The sequence below is a fragment of the Hyla sarda genome, chromosome 4 (genome assembly GCF_029499605.1).
Source record: "Hyla sarda isolate aHylSar1 chromosome 4, aHylSar1.hap1, whole genome shotgun sequence".
NCBI lineage: Eukaryota > Metazoa > Chordata > Amphibia > Anura > Hylidae > Hyla > Hyla sarda.
The window spans coordinates 417370743-417389385 of NC_079192.1; the positions used below are offsets into that span (position 1 = coordinate 417370743).

Genomic DNA, 18643 nt, shown 5'->3' on the forward strand with positions numbered 1-18643 from the left:
CACCACTTCTCCTCTGCCGCCCCCCCCTCCACATTAGATACGTAGATTGGCTGATTAACCCCCACCCCCATATTAGATAGGCCGATTCACCCCCTCTTTCCACATTAGATAGGTACACTGGCTGATTAGCAACCCCCCCCCCTTCATGTTAGATAGATAGACAGACTTCTTAACCCCCCTCCCTCCATATTAGATAGGCTAATTAACCCCCCCCCCCCCTCAGCATTAGATAGGTAGATAGGCTGATTAACCCCCCCCCCCTCAGCATTAGATAGGCTGATTAACCCTTCATCACCACCACTCCCTCTCTCCATATTAACCCCTAATTGTCCCCCCCCTTTTTTTGCAGTAACTTAAAAAAACAAAACAAAAAAAACACTTAGCTATTGCTTTTTCCATTCCCATGAAGTGCCGCTCAGTCTGCTCAGATGGAGGCAGCGCGATGAAATGACCATCACGCCGCCTCCGCCTGTATGCAGACGTCCTGTGCGCCTCCATATTAGATAGGTAGACAGGCTTATTACCCCCCCCCCTCCATATTAGATAGGTAGACAGGCTTATTAACCCCCCCCTCCATATTATATAGGTAGACAGGCTTATTAACCCCCCCCCCTCCATATTATATAGGTAGACAGGCTTATTAACCCCCCCCCCCCTCCATATTATATAGGTAGACAGGCTTATTAACCCCCCCCCTCCATATTATATAGGTAGACAGGCTTATTAACCCCCCCCCTCCATATTATATAGGTAGACAGGCTTATTAACCCCCCCCCCTCCATATTATATAGGTAGACAGGCTTATTAACCCCCCCCCTCCATATTATATAGGTAGACAGGCTTATTAACCCCCCCCCCCTCCATATTATATAGGTAGACAGGCTTATTAACCCCCCCCTCCATATTATATAGGTAGACAGGCTTATTAACCCCCCCCTCCATATTATATAGGTAGACAGGCTTATTACCCCCCCCCCTCCATATTATATAGGTAGACAGGCTTATTAACCCCCCCCCCCTCCATATTATATAGGTAGACAGGCTTATTACCCCCCCCCCCCTCCATATTATATAGGTAGACAGGCTTATTACCCCCCCCCCTCCATATTATATAGGTAGACAGGCTTATTACCCCCCCCCCCTCCATATTATATAGGTAGACAGGCTTATTACCCCTCCCCTCCATATTATATAGGTAGACAGGCTTATTAACCCCCCCCCTCCATATTATATAGGTAGACAGGCTTATTACCCCCCCCCTCCATATTATATAGGTAGACAGGCTTATTAACCCCCCCCCCTCCATATTATATAGGTAGACAGGCTTATTACCCCCCCCCTCCATATTATATAGGTAGACAGGCTTATTACCCCCCCCCCCCCTCCATATTATATAGGTAGACAGGCTTATTACCCCCCCCCCCCTCCATATTATATAGGTAGACAGGCTTATTAACCCCCCCCCCTCCATATTATATAGGTAGACAGGCTTATTACCCCCCCCCTCCATATTATATAGGTAGACAGGCTTATTACCCCCCCCCCTCCATATTATATAGGTAGACAGGCTTATTACCCCCCCTCCATATTATATAGGTAGACAGGCTTATTACCCCCCCCCTCCATATTATATAGGTAGACAGGCTTATTACCCCCCCCCCTCCATATTATATAGGTAGACAGGCTTATTACCCCCCCCCCCTCCATATTATATAGGTAGACAGGCTTATTACCCCCCCCTCCATATTATATAGGTAGACAGGCTTATTACCCCCCCCTCCATATTATATAGGTAGACAGGCTTATTACCCCCCCCCTCCATATTATATAGGTAGACAGGCTTATTACCCCCCCCTCCATATTATATAGGTAGACAGGCTTATTACCCCCCCCCCCTCCATATTATATAGGTAGACAGGCTTATTACCCCCCCCCCTCCATATTATATAGGTAGACAGGCTTATTACCCCCCCCTCCATATTATATAGGTAGACAGGCTTATTACCCCCCCCCCTCCATATTATATAGGTAGACAGGCTTATTACCCCCCCCCCTCCATATTATATAGGTAGACAGGCTTATTACCCCCCCCCCCTCCATATTATATAGGTAGACAGGCTTATTAACCCCCCCCTCCATATTATATAGGTAGACAGGCTTATTACCCCCCCCCCCCTCCATATTATATAGGTAGACAGGCTTATTACCCCCCCCTCCATATTATATAGGTAGACAGGCTTATTAACCCCCCCCCCCCTCCATATTATATAGGTAGACAGGCTTATTAACCCCCCCCCCCTCCATATTATATAGGTAGACAGGCTTATTAACCCCCCCCCCCCTCCATATTATATAGGTAGACAGGCTTATTAACCCCCCCCCCCCCCCTCCATATTATATAGGTAGACAGGCTTATTACCCCCCCCTCCATATTATATAGGTAGACAGGCTTATTAACCCCCCCCCTCCATATTATATAGGTAGACAGGCTTATTACCCCCCCCTCCATATTATATAGGTAGACAGGCTTATTAACCCCCCCCCCCCTCCATATTATATAGGTAGACAGGCCGATTAAGATAGGTAGACAGGCTTATTAACCCCCCCCCCTCCATATTATATAGGTAGACAGGCTTATTAACCCCCCCCCCTCCATATTATATAGGTAGACAGGCTTATTAACCCCCCCCCCTCCATATTATATAGGTAGACAGGCTTATTAACCCCCCCCCCTCCATATTATATAGGTAGACAGGCTTATTAACCCCCCCCCCTCCATATTATATAGGTAGACAGGCTTATTAACCCCCCCTCCATATTATATAGGTAGACAGGCTTATTAACCCCCCCTCCATAGTATATAGGTAGACAGGCTTATTAACCCCCCCCCCCCTCCATATTATATAGGTAGACAGGCCGATTAAGATAGGTAGACAGGCTTATTAACCCCCCCCCCCCCTCCATATTATATAGGTAGACAGGCTTATTAACCCCCCCCCCCTCCATATTATATAGGTAGACAGGCTTATTAACCCCCCCCCCTCCATATTATATAGGTAGACAGGCTTATTAACCCCCCCCCCTCCATATTATATAGGTAGACAGGCTTATTAACCCCCCCTCCATATTATATAGGTAGACAGGCTTATTACCCCCCCCCTCCATATTATATAGGTAGACAGGCTTATTAACCCCCCCCCCCCCTCCATATTATATAGGTAGACAGGCCGATTAAGATAGGTAGACAGGCTTATTAACCCCCACCCCCCCCCTCCATATTATATAGGTAGACAGGCTTATTACCCCCCCCTCCATATTATATAGGTAGACAGGCTTATTAACCCCCCCCCCTCCATATTATATAGGTAGACAGGCTTATTACCCCCCCCTCCATATTATATAGGTAGACAGGCTTATTAACCCCCCCCCCTCCATATTATATAGGTAGACAGGCCGATTAAGATAGGTAGACAGGCTTATTAACCCCCCCCCCCCCTCCATATTATATAGGTAGACAGGCTTATTAACCCCCCCCCTCCATATTATATAGGTAGACAGGCTTATTAACCCCCCCCCTCCATATTATATAGGTAGACAGGCTTATTAACCCCCCCCCCCTCCATATTAATATAGGTAGACAGGCTTATTAACCCCCCCTCCATATTATATAGGTAGACAGGCTTATTAACCCCCCCTCCATAGTATATAGGTAGACAGGCCGATTAAGATAGGTAGACAGGCTTATTAACCCCCCCCCCCCTCCATATTAGATAGGTAGACAGGCTTATTAACCCCCCCCCCTCCATATTATATAGGTAGACAGGCTTATTACCCCCCCCCCTCCATATTATATAGGTAGACAGGCTTATTACCCCCCCCCTCCATATTATATAGGTAGACAGGCTTATTAACCCCCCCCCCTCCATATTAGATAGGTAGACAGGCTTATTAACCCCCCCCCCCTCCATATTATATAGGTAGACAGGCTTATTAACCCCCCCCCTCCATATTATATAGGTAGACAGGCCGATTAAGATAGGTAGACAGGCTTATTAACCCCCCCTCCCCCTCCATATAGGTAGACAGGCCGATTAAGATAGGTAGACAGGCTTATTAAACCCCTCCCCCTCCATATAGGTAGACAGGCCGATTAAGATAGGTAGACAGGCTTATTAAACCCCTCCCCCTCCATATAGGTAGACAGGCCGATTAAGATAGGTAGACAGGCTTATTAACCCCCCCTCCCCCTCCATATAGGTAGACAGGCCGATTAAGATAGGTAGACAGGCTTATTAAACCCCTCCCCCTCCATATAGGTAGACAGGCTTAATAAACCTGCTCCCTTCGTGTTAGATAGATAGACAGGCTTATTACCCCCCCCCCATATTAGATAGGTAGATAGGCTAATTATCCCCCCTGCAGCATTAGATAGGTAGATAGGCTGATTAACCCTTCATCACCACCACTCCCTCTCTCCATATTTACCCCTAATTGTCCCCCCTTTTTTTTGCAGTAACTTAAAAAATGACAACAAAAAAAAACACTTAGCTATTGCTTCTTCCATTCCCATGAAGTGCCGCTCAGTCTGCTCAGATGGAGGCAGCGCGATGAAATGACATCATCACTCCGCCTCCGCCTGTATGCAGACGTCCTGTGCGGCTTCAAGAAGTTCCAGAGCTGACACAGTTCGGAACTAAAGATCTATAAGCTTCTAACTGCACAGAGGCCATTAAACACAAGGTCCTGTGCTAGGGTGTGCGGCCTGGCCTAGGGACGGTGGTCTGAAGAAAACTGAGACCCCTGAATCGGCAACGGGGTCTCATCTTTCAGATCACTGGCAACGTCGGGCCGGCCCCTGCTGGCCCACAGGTCGAACAGCCTACCGGGAAAATTTCCTGTATCCCAGTGAGCCAGTCCGGCCCTGTATGGTTCTCCCTTCTATGGTGACCCTCAAGATCAGCACACACTCCTGAAATACTCTGTGCTGATCAGAACACTGTAACCAGCCTCCTGTATGCTTCTTCACTTGCTCATGACTTGCTGACTATTATACACGGTGATAGAAATATTGCCATCCATTAATTTTTTTACATTTATTTATTATTTTTAGGCTTTTCAGTGCGATTCTAGAGCAAGCGACCAAGGCAGATGGTGGCAGCGCCCTGGGAGGCAAAGGGGCAGGATTTGATGTAAAAGCACTTCGAGCATTTCGAGTCCTCAGACCTCTGAGACTGGTTTCCGGGGTACCTAGTAAGTAGACTGACCAAGTGGGTCACATGATAAGAGGTGTTTCATGAAATTTGACATCCGTTCAGCAAAAAACTGATGCAAACTATCATTGTTTTGTTTTTTTGTTTGATTTTGTTTAAGAATCCATTTAAATTGTGAGTCAAAATAAAGGACAGTTTGTATCAGTTTGTTTATCTGTTTTTGTCCATTTTTTTATTTTATTTTTTTAACTATTTCACTTCTTTTGACTTTTTTTCTCCCAGACAAGGAGAGTAGTGTTTGGTTCTCAGACTGCATCTCTCGAACTGATCTTTACAGTTTTGCTTTGTTTGCTGAGGAAAAGGAGAACACAACTCCAGATCTGCTTTCGGACATTTTTTGGAGGCTGGGATGCAGGTCATGTGATCAGGGCTCACTTCTTGGATCTCTTACCCTTTGTAAGCTAAATAAAAAACGTAAATGGACAAACAAAATAATAGAACACTCTTCCGATGGCATCCGTCGCCACCGACCTAGTGGAAAATTTGCATGCACCTTTTTTATTTTTTTAGTCCATTCAAAAAATGATGATCAAAATGATCCACTTAAATCAACAGGATCAGACATATGAAAATGAAGCGGAATATCCAAACACAGATGTGAACCCAGCCATAGTTTCACCATATTTTATACTCCAGTCACATGCGATGCTGCATTCGCTTTCATACAGACCCATTCAGAACCAGCAGCAGGTACAGGAACTGTGAAATGTGAGATCCCACTGCTAGAAAAGTAAGCAGAATTTAATGGGACAGGATACAAGGTGAGGAAATTAGATACCAGGAGAATGTATCCCACAACAGTGGTGAATACACCTGGGAAGACTGTGGACACCGTACAGACCACCATAGATGCTGGAGACGAAGCCCCCTTCCACAGTGATCTGGGTTATAGGGGCGCCCATAACTGAAGGGTGTTTGAGCCTGGCACAACTTCTCAGACCTGCTGGATCCCAGTTTTCACAGTTCTAGGAATGAGAGAAACAGGCGCTCCATAGAGTAGTAACGTCAGAACCCGTGGTGGAATTAATTATACAATTTACTTGCTCACCCTGGGTGGTTGTCCAAATTCATACACAACAACGATGTAAGCGTAGAATAATGGTAAGTCGACTTCTGCCCTTTGCAGTATAGGATAAGGCTTCAAAGGAACCCGGCTCAATCGGCGCTGAACGACCACAACAGGTGAACGGTTAAAAGGAATTTATTTGACCAGAATGCAACGCGTTTCGCTGCGCATGCGCAGCGAAACGCGTTGCATTCTGGTCAAATAAATTCCTTTTTACCGTTAACCTGTTGTGGTCGTTCAGCGCCGATTGAGCCGTTTTTTTTTTTTGAAGCCTTATCCTATATAAACATCCAAAAGGAATAGAAAGCGTAGAAAGCGGGGCACTCACCAAACCTTCTTATGCAAGGGGTCTTTATTGAACGTGATGTTCAGGTGCACATCGGGGAGAGTGTGACTTAAGAGACTCGGGGCTATATAGTTTTCACAGTTGGCATCCATAAACATTGGCCAGTCAATACAAACCAGTCTGATTTTAACCTGGGTGAGGCGGGCACTGGCACACGGTGGGGCCAGTTTTCTATTGTGACCTATGGACGAGCATTTCCAGATGTGTTAGCTCCTCCTGGTGATCTCCCAATGCCACTAAATGGGAGCGATGGCAGCGTGTGGGTATTTACGGTAGTGACAGACTGTGTCTTTCTTTGTCATGCGGAGCACGCTAATTAAGCAGTAATGTCTGCCCATGCCAAGCGTTTGCCCGCTGCTGACAGACATGCCATCATTTAGCTTGTGGGCCAGTGTCCAACTTTTCCGCATTTTTTTATTTTTTTTCTGAAGATTTCCATCATCGCGGAAGCGACGCTCCCCCATTCCGGGCCTCAATTCCCAAAGACTTCTAGCAACATGTGCTAAATTGGCAGCGTAATCATCATCTGCGCGGCTCATAACACTCAGCATAATGTCTGCCGCTGAATGTAAGACACGGGGAATGGCTCTGGAAATTCACTGCAGAACTCCACGGGGCCAGATTGTCATCAGCAGATGGCGGAAGATAAAGGACTTGAGAATAATACCGAGATCGCTGGTTTCCTTCTTGGCTGGACACAGGCTAATAATTGGAAAGAGAAACCACTTGGACCTCGAGGAGCAGCTGGAGGGTACCCCCCTAAAAATGAGAAAAAATCCCCCATTAAATTCAAGTGCGCAAGTCTTCCCCATTCACTTCAGCCAATTACGGGGACAGATACAAAATCCATTGAAGACTCCTCCGCTTTGTCTAAATGAGAGCTGTATTAGGCTAAGCGGAAAGCTGGGTGACAACCATGTTTAGCTCCCAGTTAACATCCTCAGTGAGTGACATCCATAGAGTAAAAGTAGGATGTATTGTCTCCTTATTAGTTAAAGGGGTATTCCAGGAAAAAAACTTTTTTTTATATATATATCAACTGGCTCCAGAAAGTTAAACAGATTTGTAAATTATTTCTATTAAAAAATCTTAATCCTTTCAGTACTTATGAGCTTCTGAAGTTAAGGTTGTTCTTTTCTGTCTAAGTCCTCTCTGATGACACGTGTCTCGGGAAACGCCCAGTTTAGAAGAGGTTTGCTATGGGGATTTGCTTCTAAACTGGGCGGTTCCCGAGACACGTGTCATCAGAGAAAAGAACAACCTTAACTTCAGAAGCTCATAAGTACTGAAAGGATTAAGATTTTTTAATAGAAGTAATTTACAAATCTGTTTAACTTTCTGGAGCCAGTTGATATATAAAAAAAAAAAGTTTTTTCCTGGATAACCCCTTTAAAATTGGCTGTAGGCTGGGGGTGGCCACTGTATCTTTTACAGAACTAAGTAATGACTAGGGGTTATCCAGAAATAGAAAAAACTGCTAATTTTCTTCACACAGGAGTGGTGCTGTTTTTAGAAGAATTAAGTCCTGGTTTTCTGTTCCTGTATTACCCCTTAGTATAAATTGGTGGGCTCGACCTACAGACACCCTCACGATCTGCAGTGCAGACTGGTGGGTTATCAGACCCAGGTAGGGTTAATAATAATTTTTGTCACATGCATTATTCTTTATTCCAGGATCAGACATAGATATAATGTTTTTCTGCTGCTGCCTGAGGGTCACCACAATGATGTTTCTCTCCCAGGTCTTCAGGTGGTGCTGAACTCTATCATTAAGGCCATGGTTCCCTTGCTGCACATCGCGCTTCTTGTCTTATTCGTCATCATCATCTACGCCATCATCGGCCTGGAGCTGTTTATGGGCAAAATGCACAAAACCTGCTACTTCTTAACCAACAAAGGTAAGAAAGAGATCAGCTCCCCTGGAGTCATCTTCATAAAGAGTAATGGCTGATAAATTTGTCTCATCCTCAAGGTACTGATTTGTTTTTCTTTAAGATATCTGAGAAATCTGGATATGGCGGCCATTACAGCTGTCACATGGGTTTTTGTCCAGCTTTTCTAGAGACCTGTATGGCCATTTATATCTTGCTCTTTGCTCCTGAAAACTACTCAGGACACAATATAATTGTATCATTTTAATAATTTATGTTTTCATTCCTCATTATCGAGATCTCTGCTTCAAGGTAGTATATCCTGTACAAACCTTCTAATTGTCACAGCTGAGGTTTGTTACAATTGTATCTAGTTTTTGCAATCCTCTGTAAACATGACATCAGCACAAATCTCTCTCCTGTGCTGTGAATGTGATACAATGTGTCAGTACAAATGTATCAGTCTGGGATATGCTTATACCTGGAGGGTACATTAACACATACCGTATCCGCCGCAGATTTGCTACTACAAATTTGATGCTGTGGATTTGGTGCTACAGACTTGCTGCTGCCGATTCGCTATAATGGATTTTCTGCTGCAGATTTAATGCTGTGGATTTAATGCTGTGGATTTAGAGGTTCAAATGATCTCCGGCAGATATGCTGATACAGATTTGATACTAAAGATTTGATGTAACAAATTTGGTGCTGTGAATTTGATGCTGTGGATTTGATGCTGTGGATTTGATGCTGTGGATTTGATGCTGTGGATTTGATGCTGTGGATTTGATGCTGTGGATTTGCTCCTGTTACAAATTTGATGCTGCAGATTTAATGCTGTTAAATTAATATGAATTGTTGAACACCGCATCAAATCCGCAGTGGGTGTTGTACCTGTGACCCTAAAGCGGTGTTTCTCAACCTGCGCCTCTCCAGCTGTTGTTGTAAAATGACTCCTCAGCAACCCCTCAGCTGTAAGGTGTTATCATGTCAGGATGGGTTTTCAGGTTACTAGCGGAAAGCTGCTTAAATGCGTGATGTAAATTTTATTGGTCTGAGGAAAGGGTCAGGAGTTTACAGATTTTGCCTTCCTCACATTTCTGCTTTTGTTTCTTTTCAGAAGTCCCCGCAGAGGAGGAGCCGTCACCCTGCGCTCTCAATAGCAATAACGGTCGGCACTGTCCCAACGGGACCGTGTGTGAATCTGGGTGGGACGGACCCAAGCATGGCATCACCAATTTCGACAACTTTGCATTTGCCATGCTGACTGTCTTCCAGTGCATCACTATGGAGGGATGGACGGATGTATTATACTGGGTAGGTGTCTGGGCTCCTCGGATGAGGCACACCGGGATATATATATATATATATATATATATATATATATATATATATAAAGGGATGTAGCTTTGTCATGGAATCCATGCCATATGGTCATCAGGACACAGTACACTGCCTGCTCTATACACTATTTCTTCCATACTGCAATACAGAAAAGTATGCAAAGCAGACAGTGTTTCCTATGAAGCTGTTTCCCAGAATCATCCCGATGCCACTTTCCCACAGCGTTCCTTTGGATTTCCTTTTTTTTTCTTGGAACAATGTTTCCTCTTGTGTCCCACATCTCATGCCGTATGAGCCTCTCTGGGAGTTTTCAGTCTGGATTCGTCTTGGGGGCCTTCGAGATGTTCCACCCTGAGCCTAAAATTTACCTTGTCATGATCATCCGCATCATGTACAAGGCCCCGTTTCAGGGTCGGAGGGGTGAGACCGCAATTTAAAACTTTGAAGTGGATTTCCAGAGGCTGCAGAACATGAAAGGGTCTATAAATAAATCGTCTTCTGAGAACACGGAGCGGCGCTGCTATAAAGAGTCACACAACCTGCGAGCGGATTGTCAGTGAGCCCCACGCCTACTGCGATACTAATACTGGTATTTTATATTTTAAGATTGAAGATCCACTGTGGTTCATTGTACAGGATACATCTAAAGAGAATGGGAAGTAAATTCTTTCTATTGTCTTGTACTGATCTAGAGTTATGTCTCTAGTCACATCCAATTCAGCATTCACAAGTCTTCCAGCTGTCCTAGTTCTGCATTCTGCTACAAACATTCAGAAAGTCTTCACTACAGCATCCATGTTAGGACATAGTCAGTTGTCAGCCGTAATTCCGTCCCACGTCAGACAAAACAGCATCCCACCAACTCCCTCGGACTATTCGCCGTCAGTCGTCAGCGGTAACTCCATCCCCGTCAGGCGAAACAGCATCCCACCAACTCCCTCGGACCATTCCTCCGTCAGTCATCAGCCACAACTCCATCCCACCTCCTCCCTCGGACCATTCCTCCGTCAGTCATCAGCCACAACTCCCTCATCCGAAACTCCCTCATCCAAAATGATGTCATCCCTCAGACGATTCTCCCTCAGACGCAACTTCCTGCCGCATAGCAGAGCCGACGCTACACAGGATGTATCGAGTCGAAACTGTGAAACTTGCACATGTACTACAGACACTAGATGTTCTACAGAGTCTGTATAGCAGAGCCGACACTGAATAGCATGTACAGCAGAACCCGTATAGCAGAGAGCCAACACTTACTCGGCTCTGCTACACTGCAGGAAGGTTTTTCGTCTGAGGGATGACAGAGTTTCAGATGAGGGAGTTTTGGATGATGGAGGAGGGAGTTGCAGCTGACGCCTGACTGAGATTGGTCCGAGGGAGGAGGCGGGACAGCGTTAAGGCTGACGACTGATGATGTCCTTAAATGGACACCGTACTTCACCCCCGGTCATTATATACAATGTATCCAGAAAGTCTTCACCCCCAGTCACTATATACAATGTATCCAGAAAGTCTTCACCCCCAGTCACTATATACAATGTATCCAGAAAGTCTTCACCCCCAGTCAATATATACAATGTATCCAGAAAGTCTTCACCCCCAGTCACTATATACAATGCATCCAGAAAGTCTTCAGCCCCGATCACTATATACAATGTATCCAGAAAGTCTTCACCCCCAGTCACTATATACAATGTATCCAGAAAGTCTTCACCGCTGGTCACTATATACAATGTATCCAGAAAGTCTTCACCCCCAGTCACTATATACAATGTATCCAGAAAGTCTTCACCCCCGGTCACTATATACAATGTATCCAGAAAATCTTCACCCCCGGTCACTATATACAATGTATCCAGAAAGTCTTCACCCCCAGTCACTATATACAATGTACAGTGGGGCAAAAAAGTATTTAGTCAGCCACCAATTGTGCAAGTTCACCCACTTAAACATCTGACCATATGACATTCTCCCAATCCTCTTCTGGATCATCCAAATTCTCTCTAGCAAAATTCAGATGGGCCCGGACATATAATCGCTTAAGCAGAGGGACATGTCTAGTACTGCATGATTTGAGTCCCTGGTGGAGTAGTGTGTTACTGATGGTAGCCTTTGTTACTTTGGTCCCAGCTCTCTGCAGGTCATTAACTTGGTTCCCGTGTGTGGTTCTGGGATCTTTGATCACTGTTCTTGTGATCATTTTGACACCACAGGGTGAGATCTTGTGTGGAGCCCCAGATCGAGGGAGATTATCAGTAGTCTTGTATGTCTTCCATTTTCTAATAATTGCTCCCACAGTTGATTCCTTCACACCAAGCTGCTTGCCTATTGCAGATTCAGTCTTCCCATCCTGGTGCAGGTCTACAATTTTGTTTCTGGTGTCCTTGGACAGCTCTTTGGTCTTGGCCATAGTGGAGTTTGGAGTGTGACTGTTTGAGGTTGTGGACAGGTGTCTTTTATACTGATAACAAGTTCAAACAGGAGCCATTAATACAGGTAATGAGTGGAGGACAGAGGAGACTCTTAAAGGAGAAGTTACAGGTCTGTGAGAGACAGAAATCTTGCTTTTTTGTAGGTGACCAAATACTTATTTTCCACCTTAATTTGCTAATAAATTCTTTAAAATCAGACAATGTGATGTTATGGATTTTTTTTCTCATTCTGTCTCTCATAGTTGAGGTTATAACCTATGATGAAAATTACAGTATACTCATCTTTTTAAGTGGGAGAACTTGCACAGTTGGTGGCTGACTAAATACTTTTTGCCCCACTGTATCCAAAAAGTCTTCAGTCCCGGTCACTATATACAATGTATACAGAAAGTCTTCAGCCCCGGTCACTATATACAATGTATCCAGAAAGTCTTCACCCCGGTCACTATATACAATGTATCCAGAAAGTCTTCAACCCCGATCACTATATACAATGTATCCAGAAAGTCTTCAGCCCCGATCACTATATACAATGTATCCAGAAAGTCTTCATCCCCGGTCACTATATACAATGTATCCAGAAAGTCTTCACCCCGGTCACTATATACAGTGTATACTGAAAGTCTTCACCCCTGATCACTATATACAATGTATACTGAAAGTCTTCACCCCTGATCACTATATACAATGTATACTGAAAGTCTTCACCCCTGATCACTATATACAATGTATCCAGAAAGTCTTCACCCCTGATCACTATATACAATGTATACTGAAAGTCTTCACCCCCGGTCACTATATACAATGTATCCAGAAAGTCTTCACCCCCGGTCACTATATACAATGTATCCAGAAAGTCTTCACCCCCGGTCACTATATACAATGTATCCAGAAAGTCTTCACCCCCGGTCACTACATACAATGTATCCAGAAAGTCTTCACCCCGGTCACTATATACAATGTATCCAGAAAGTCTTCACCCCCGGTCACTATATACAATGTATCCAGAAAGTCTTCAGCCCCCACTCTCTTCTGTCACATTTGGTTCTGTTGCTCCTTGTGCTCCCCATAATGACAAAATGGTAACAGAATGTTACAAATCTTTACTAAGAAAAAACTAAAATCTTACACTGACACGAGTATTCTTATCCTGTACTCCGGACTTGGGTGAAGCCCCTTTGGCAGTGATTCCAGCCTCCAGTCTTCTTGGGGATGAGGCCACAAGGTTTACACACCTGGATTTGGGGATTTTCTGCCATTCTTCTTGGCAGATCCTCTCATCTCTGTCAGGTTGGATGAGGACCATCGGTGGAAGCCATTTTCAGGTCTCTCCAGAGATGTTCCATTGCCCAGATTGTGGAGGCTGCAGTGATGATTCTGGACCTTCTGAGAGTTTCTCCCATCTGCACACAGGATCTTTGGAGCTCATCCAGAGTGACCATTGGGTTCTTGGTCACCTGTCTTACCAAGGCCCTTATTCCCGAATTACTTAGTTTGGTGGGCAGCAGCTCTATGGTTGTTTCTTTTTTCCTCCATGTAAGAATTATGGAGGCCATTGAGCTCCTGGGAACTTTCAGTGTGGCAGCATTTTTGTCCCCTTCTTCAGATCTGTGGCTGCACACAATCCTGTCTATGAGCTCTACAGGCAATTCTTTTCACCTTATGGCTTGGTTTTTGCTCCAATATAAATTTTCAGCTGTGAGACCTTATACAGTGGTCCCTCAACATACGATGGTAATCCGTTCCAAACGGACCATCATTTGTTGAAACCATCGCATGTTGAGGGATCCTTGCAATGTAAAGTATACCACAGTGGTCTACAACCTGCGGACCTCCAGATGTTGCAAAACTACAACACTCAGTATGCCCGGACAGCCAACGGCTGTCCGGGCATGCTGGGTGTTGTAGTTTTGCAACATCTGGAGGTCCGCAGGTTGTAGACCACTGTTAGAGGAAGTTGTACTCTCCCTGTCCCCGCTGCTCCGGACCGTCACCGCTGCCCGGGATGTCGCCGTCCATCGCTGTCGCCCCGTCCACGAGGTGTCCCCGACGCTCTGGTAAGGCCTCTTCTTCCCCGGCATCCGCGGTCTCTGTCGCCGCCATCACATTGTTACGCACGCCGCTCCTATTGGATGATGGGACGGCGTGTGCCGCGACGTGATGACTTCGATGGAGAGCGCCGACGATGCAGGGGATCCCGAAGAGGACGCGCCGGAGCCCCGAGGACAGGTAAGAGACATCACCAGAGCTCACGGGGCACCGTAAACGGCTATCCGGTGGCAGCTGAAGCAGTCAGTGCTGTCGGATAGCCGTTTATGCGATGGCCCCGACATACAAAAGCATCGTATGTTGATGCTGCCTTCAACATGCGATGGCCTCTGAGAGTGATCGTATGCTGAAATGATTGTATGTCGGGGCCATCGTAGGTCGGGGGGTCACTGTATAGAGAGGGCTGGGTCTTTCCAAATCCTGTCCAATCAGCTGAATCCAATCAGGAGACTCCAATCAAGGTGGAGAAACATCTCAGAGATGATCAAGAGAAATGGGAGGAGCCAGAGATAAATGTCACGTGTTAAAGCTAAGGGTCTAAATACTTATGCCCAGGCCAAAATACAGTTTTTCATTTGTAATAAATTTGCAAAAAAAATCTTAAATTCTGTTTCACATTCTCATTATGGGGTATTGGGGGGTAGACTTTTCTTTAATTTTAACATAAGGAACAACATAACAAAATATTTTAAAAAAAGTAAGAGGGGGTTGTCCATATTCCGGGGAACAGCTTGTTATTGTCTTCTAACATGTCGATGCTTTTCTCTCTTTAGATGCAAAACGCCATGGGTTACGAGCTGCCGTGTGTTTACTTTGTCAGTCTTGTCATCTTTGGATCGTTTTTTGTACTGAACCTGGTTCTCGGAGTGTTGAGTGGGTAAGAAGATGCAAAGTTTTCTACTTCTGCCATAGAATGATCCTTCTTACCTGTATATACTTTGACCAAAAGGAATAAAAAGAGATCTGAACTCACTTTTCTGCTGCTTGTGTTTAGAAGCAGGCAACAAGCTAGTTAATAGACACATTGTAATGCAATAATGTATGTACACAATGGCTGCTACAGAATAGTGGGGGAGATTTATCAAAACCTGTGCAGAGAAAGAGTGGTGCAGTTCCCCATAGCAACCAATCAGATTGCTTCTTTCATTTTTCACAGGCCTCTTTAAAAATGAAAGAAGCAATCTGATTGGTTGCTATGGGCAATTGCACCACTCTTAATACAGGATATAACTCAGGATCAGTACAGGATCAGTAATGTATGTACACAGTGACCTCACCAGCAGAATAGTGAGTACAGCTCTGGAGTATAATACAGGATATAACTCAGGATCAGTACAGGATAAGTAATGTAATGTATGTACACAGTGATCTCACCAGCAGAATAGTGAGTGCAGCTCTAGAGTATAATACAGGATATAACTCAGGATCAGTACAGGATAAGTAATGTAATGTATGTACACAGTGACCTCACCAGCAGAATAGTGAGTACAGCTCTGGAGTATAATACAGGATATAACTCAGGATCAGTACAGGATAAGTAATGTAATGTATGTACACAGTGACCTCACCAGCAGAATAGTGAGTACAGCTCTGGGGTATAATACCGGATATAACTCAGGATCAGTACAGGATAAGTAATGTAATGTATGTACACAGTGATCTCACCAGCAGAATAGTGAGTACAGCTCTGGGGTATAATACAGGATATAACTCAGGATCAGTACAGGATAAGTAATGTAATGTATGTACACAGTGATCTCACCAGCAGAATAGTGAGTACAGCTCTGGAGTATAATACAGGATATAACTCAGGATCAGTACAGGATAAGTAATGTAATGTATGTACACAGTGACCTCACCAGCAGAATAGTGAGTACAGCTCTGGAGTATAATACAGGATATAACTCAGGATAAGTACAGAATAAGTAATGTAATGTATGTACACAGTGATCTCACCAGCAGAATAGTGAGTACAGCTCTGGAGTACAATACAGGATATAACTCAGGATCAGTACAGGATAAGTAATGTAATGTATATACACAGTGACCTCACCAGCAGAATAGTGAGTACAGCTCTGGAGTATAATACAGGATATAACTCAGGATCAGTACAGGATAAGTAATGTAATGTATATACACAGTGACCTCACCAGCAGAATAGTGAGTACAGCTCTGGAGTATAATACAGGATATAACTCAGGATCAGTACAGGATAAGTAAGGTAATGTATGTACAGAGTGACCCCACCAGCAGAATAGTGAGTACAGCTCTGGAGTATAATACAGGATATAACTCAGGATCAGTACGGGATAAGTAATGTAATGTATGTACACAGTGACCTCACCAGCAGAATAGTGAGTACATTATTTGTGAGGATATCTATAAATGTTAAAATGGTGCAACAATCTTTCTAGAAATGAGTTGTATGTGTCCTTTTGCATAAGTTTAGTCTAGTTTTTTGAACCCCATTTATCTGACAATATTAAGATGATTGTGGGTCATTCTCTGAGCCCCCATTGAACTACTGCTAAATTTGTGTTGTGGAATGTTGGGAGACTATGGCCTGTTGTAAGTCCTTCACGAGATACACACCACCAGAGCCCCCCCCATCCCCCCCCCCCCCGTCTTATGTTTGCTGACAGCACCCCCGTCCCCCATTGGCCTGTCTCCCGATTCGCCATTTGCTCTGGTCTTTGTATCGTTCCCCTCCAGTGCTGGCCTACAGCCCTCCATAGAAAGCGCTCATGATTTGTGTAGCTGGAAATTACAGGTTCAGTGACGGATACATAAGCACTCGAAATTCTGAGCTCTACTTATTATCGCCATAAGCAGCTGCGGATCGCTTTGCGCCCTTTATCTGCGTGCAGATACAATTGCAGCCTTTTTTATCTGCCAAATAATATGTTGAATAAAACGTTTATGACTGATAATACTTGGAGCCGCGCCATTCTCCTCTGCTCCCAGTTACGGCACATTAGAGGAGGATGAGCACCTCAAAGGTTTGCAATCGTTGTGTAATGACCATAATCATTGTATTTACACCAATTAAAATATAAGAGGGGATTTCTCATTTGTCAAGCAAACAGTGTGTGACTGGCACTACCGCAGTCTCTAGACCTGCGGACCTCCAAATATTGCAAAACTACAACTCCCAGCATGCCCGGACAGCCGAAGGCTGTCCGGGCATGCTGGGAGTTGTAGTTTTGCAACATCTGGAGGTCTGCCGGTTGAAGACCACTGCTCTAGACTCTCCCCTGCTAGCTCTGTTGCTGCTCCCTGCCTCAGTATCTATGTTTTCACATGGAAATCCTTTGAATAAACCCTTAAAGGGGTACTCCGGTGAAAACCTTTTTTCTTTTCTTTTTTTTTTTTTAAATCAACTGGTGCCAGAAAGTTAAACAGATTTGTAAATTACTTCTATTAAAAAATCTTAATCCTTCCTGTACTTATTAGCTGCTGAATACTACAGAGGAAATTCTTTTCTTTTTGGAACACAGAGCTCTCTGCTGACATCACGAGCACAGTGCTCTCTGCTGACATCTCTGTCCATTTTATGAACTGTCCAGAACAGCATATGTTTGCTATGGGGGATTTCCTTTTACCCTGGACAGTTCCTAAAAATGGACAGAGATGTCGGCAGAGAGCACTGTACTCATGGTGTCAGCAGAGAGCTCTGTGTTTTAAACGGAAAATAATTTCCTCTGTAGTATTCAGCAGCTAATAAGTACAGGAAGGATTAAGATTTTTTAATAGAAGTAATTTACAAATCTGTTTAACTTTCTGGCACCAGTTGATTTAAAAAAAAAAAAAAAAAGTTTTTCACCGGAGTACCCCTTTAAATCTCCAGAATTGGTTAGTTGCCATTGTTTCATTCTACATTACCTACAAGCATTGTGGATTTATAATTTGCATGAAAATCTGCGTACTTTTTCTTTTCATTTGCACATTTGTGTCTGTTTCTAAATAAAAAAAATTGCGCAAGCAGCAAAAGGAATTGTGTCGATTTTTAAAAGGGTGCTCAATGGGGAAAAGACGTGAAACTATTAATTTCTTACAAGGAAGTAGAGTGATTTTTTTTATTATTATTTTTTGTGCACAAACTATGATAAGTATTCTTGTGTGATTTTTTTTTTGTTCCAAAATGATGATAACTGCAATGAATTTACACCCCCTCCAAGTGTAAAAAAAATGAAGAAATGACCAAGCACATGCAAAATGTACAAAAATGGCTTAACCCCTTAAGGACTCAGCCCATTTTGGCCTTA

General features: G+C 44.1%; 1 protein-coding gene and 1 long non-coding RNA gene across 11 annotated transcripts in view; one reads left to right on the top strand and one right to left on the bottom strand.

Annotated features, from left to right (window-relative positions):
* Window positions 1–18643, top strand: part of CACNA1C (calcium voltage-gated channel subunit alpha1 C) — a 423395-nt gene that overhangs the window by 274008 nt on the left and 130744 nt on the right. For all 10 annotated transcript variants that reach the window (XM_056517894.1, XM_056517896.1, XM_056517893.1 and 7 more), the window contains exons 5-8: window positions 5111–5250; window positions 8425–8580; window positions 9674–9870; window positions 15152–15255. In XM_056517894.1, coding sequence (XP_056373869.1) covers window positions 5111–5250; window positions 8425–8580; window positions 9674–9870; window positions 15152–15255 — 597 coding nt within the window. The remainder of the gene's footprint in view (window positions 1–5110; window positions 5251–8424; window positions 8581–9673; window positions 9871–15151; window positions 15256–18643) is intronic.
* LOC130267739 (uncharacterized) overlaps window positions 15177–18643 on the bottom strand; it is a 69920-nt gene continuing 66453 nt past the window's right edge. The window contains exon 3 of the long non-coding RNA XR_008843266.1: window positions 15177–15314. This is a non-coding gene — a long non-coding RNA (uncharacterized LOC130267739). The remainder of the gene's footprint in view (window positions 15315–18643) is intronic.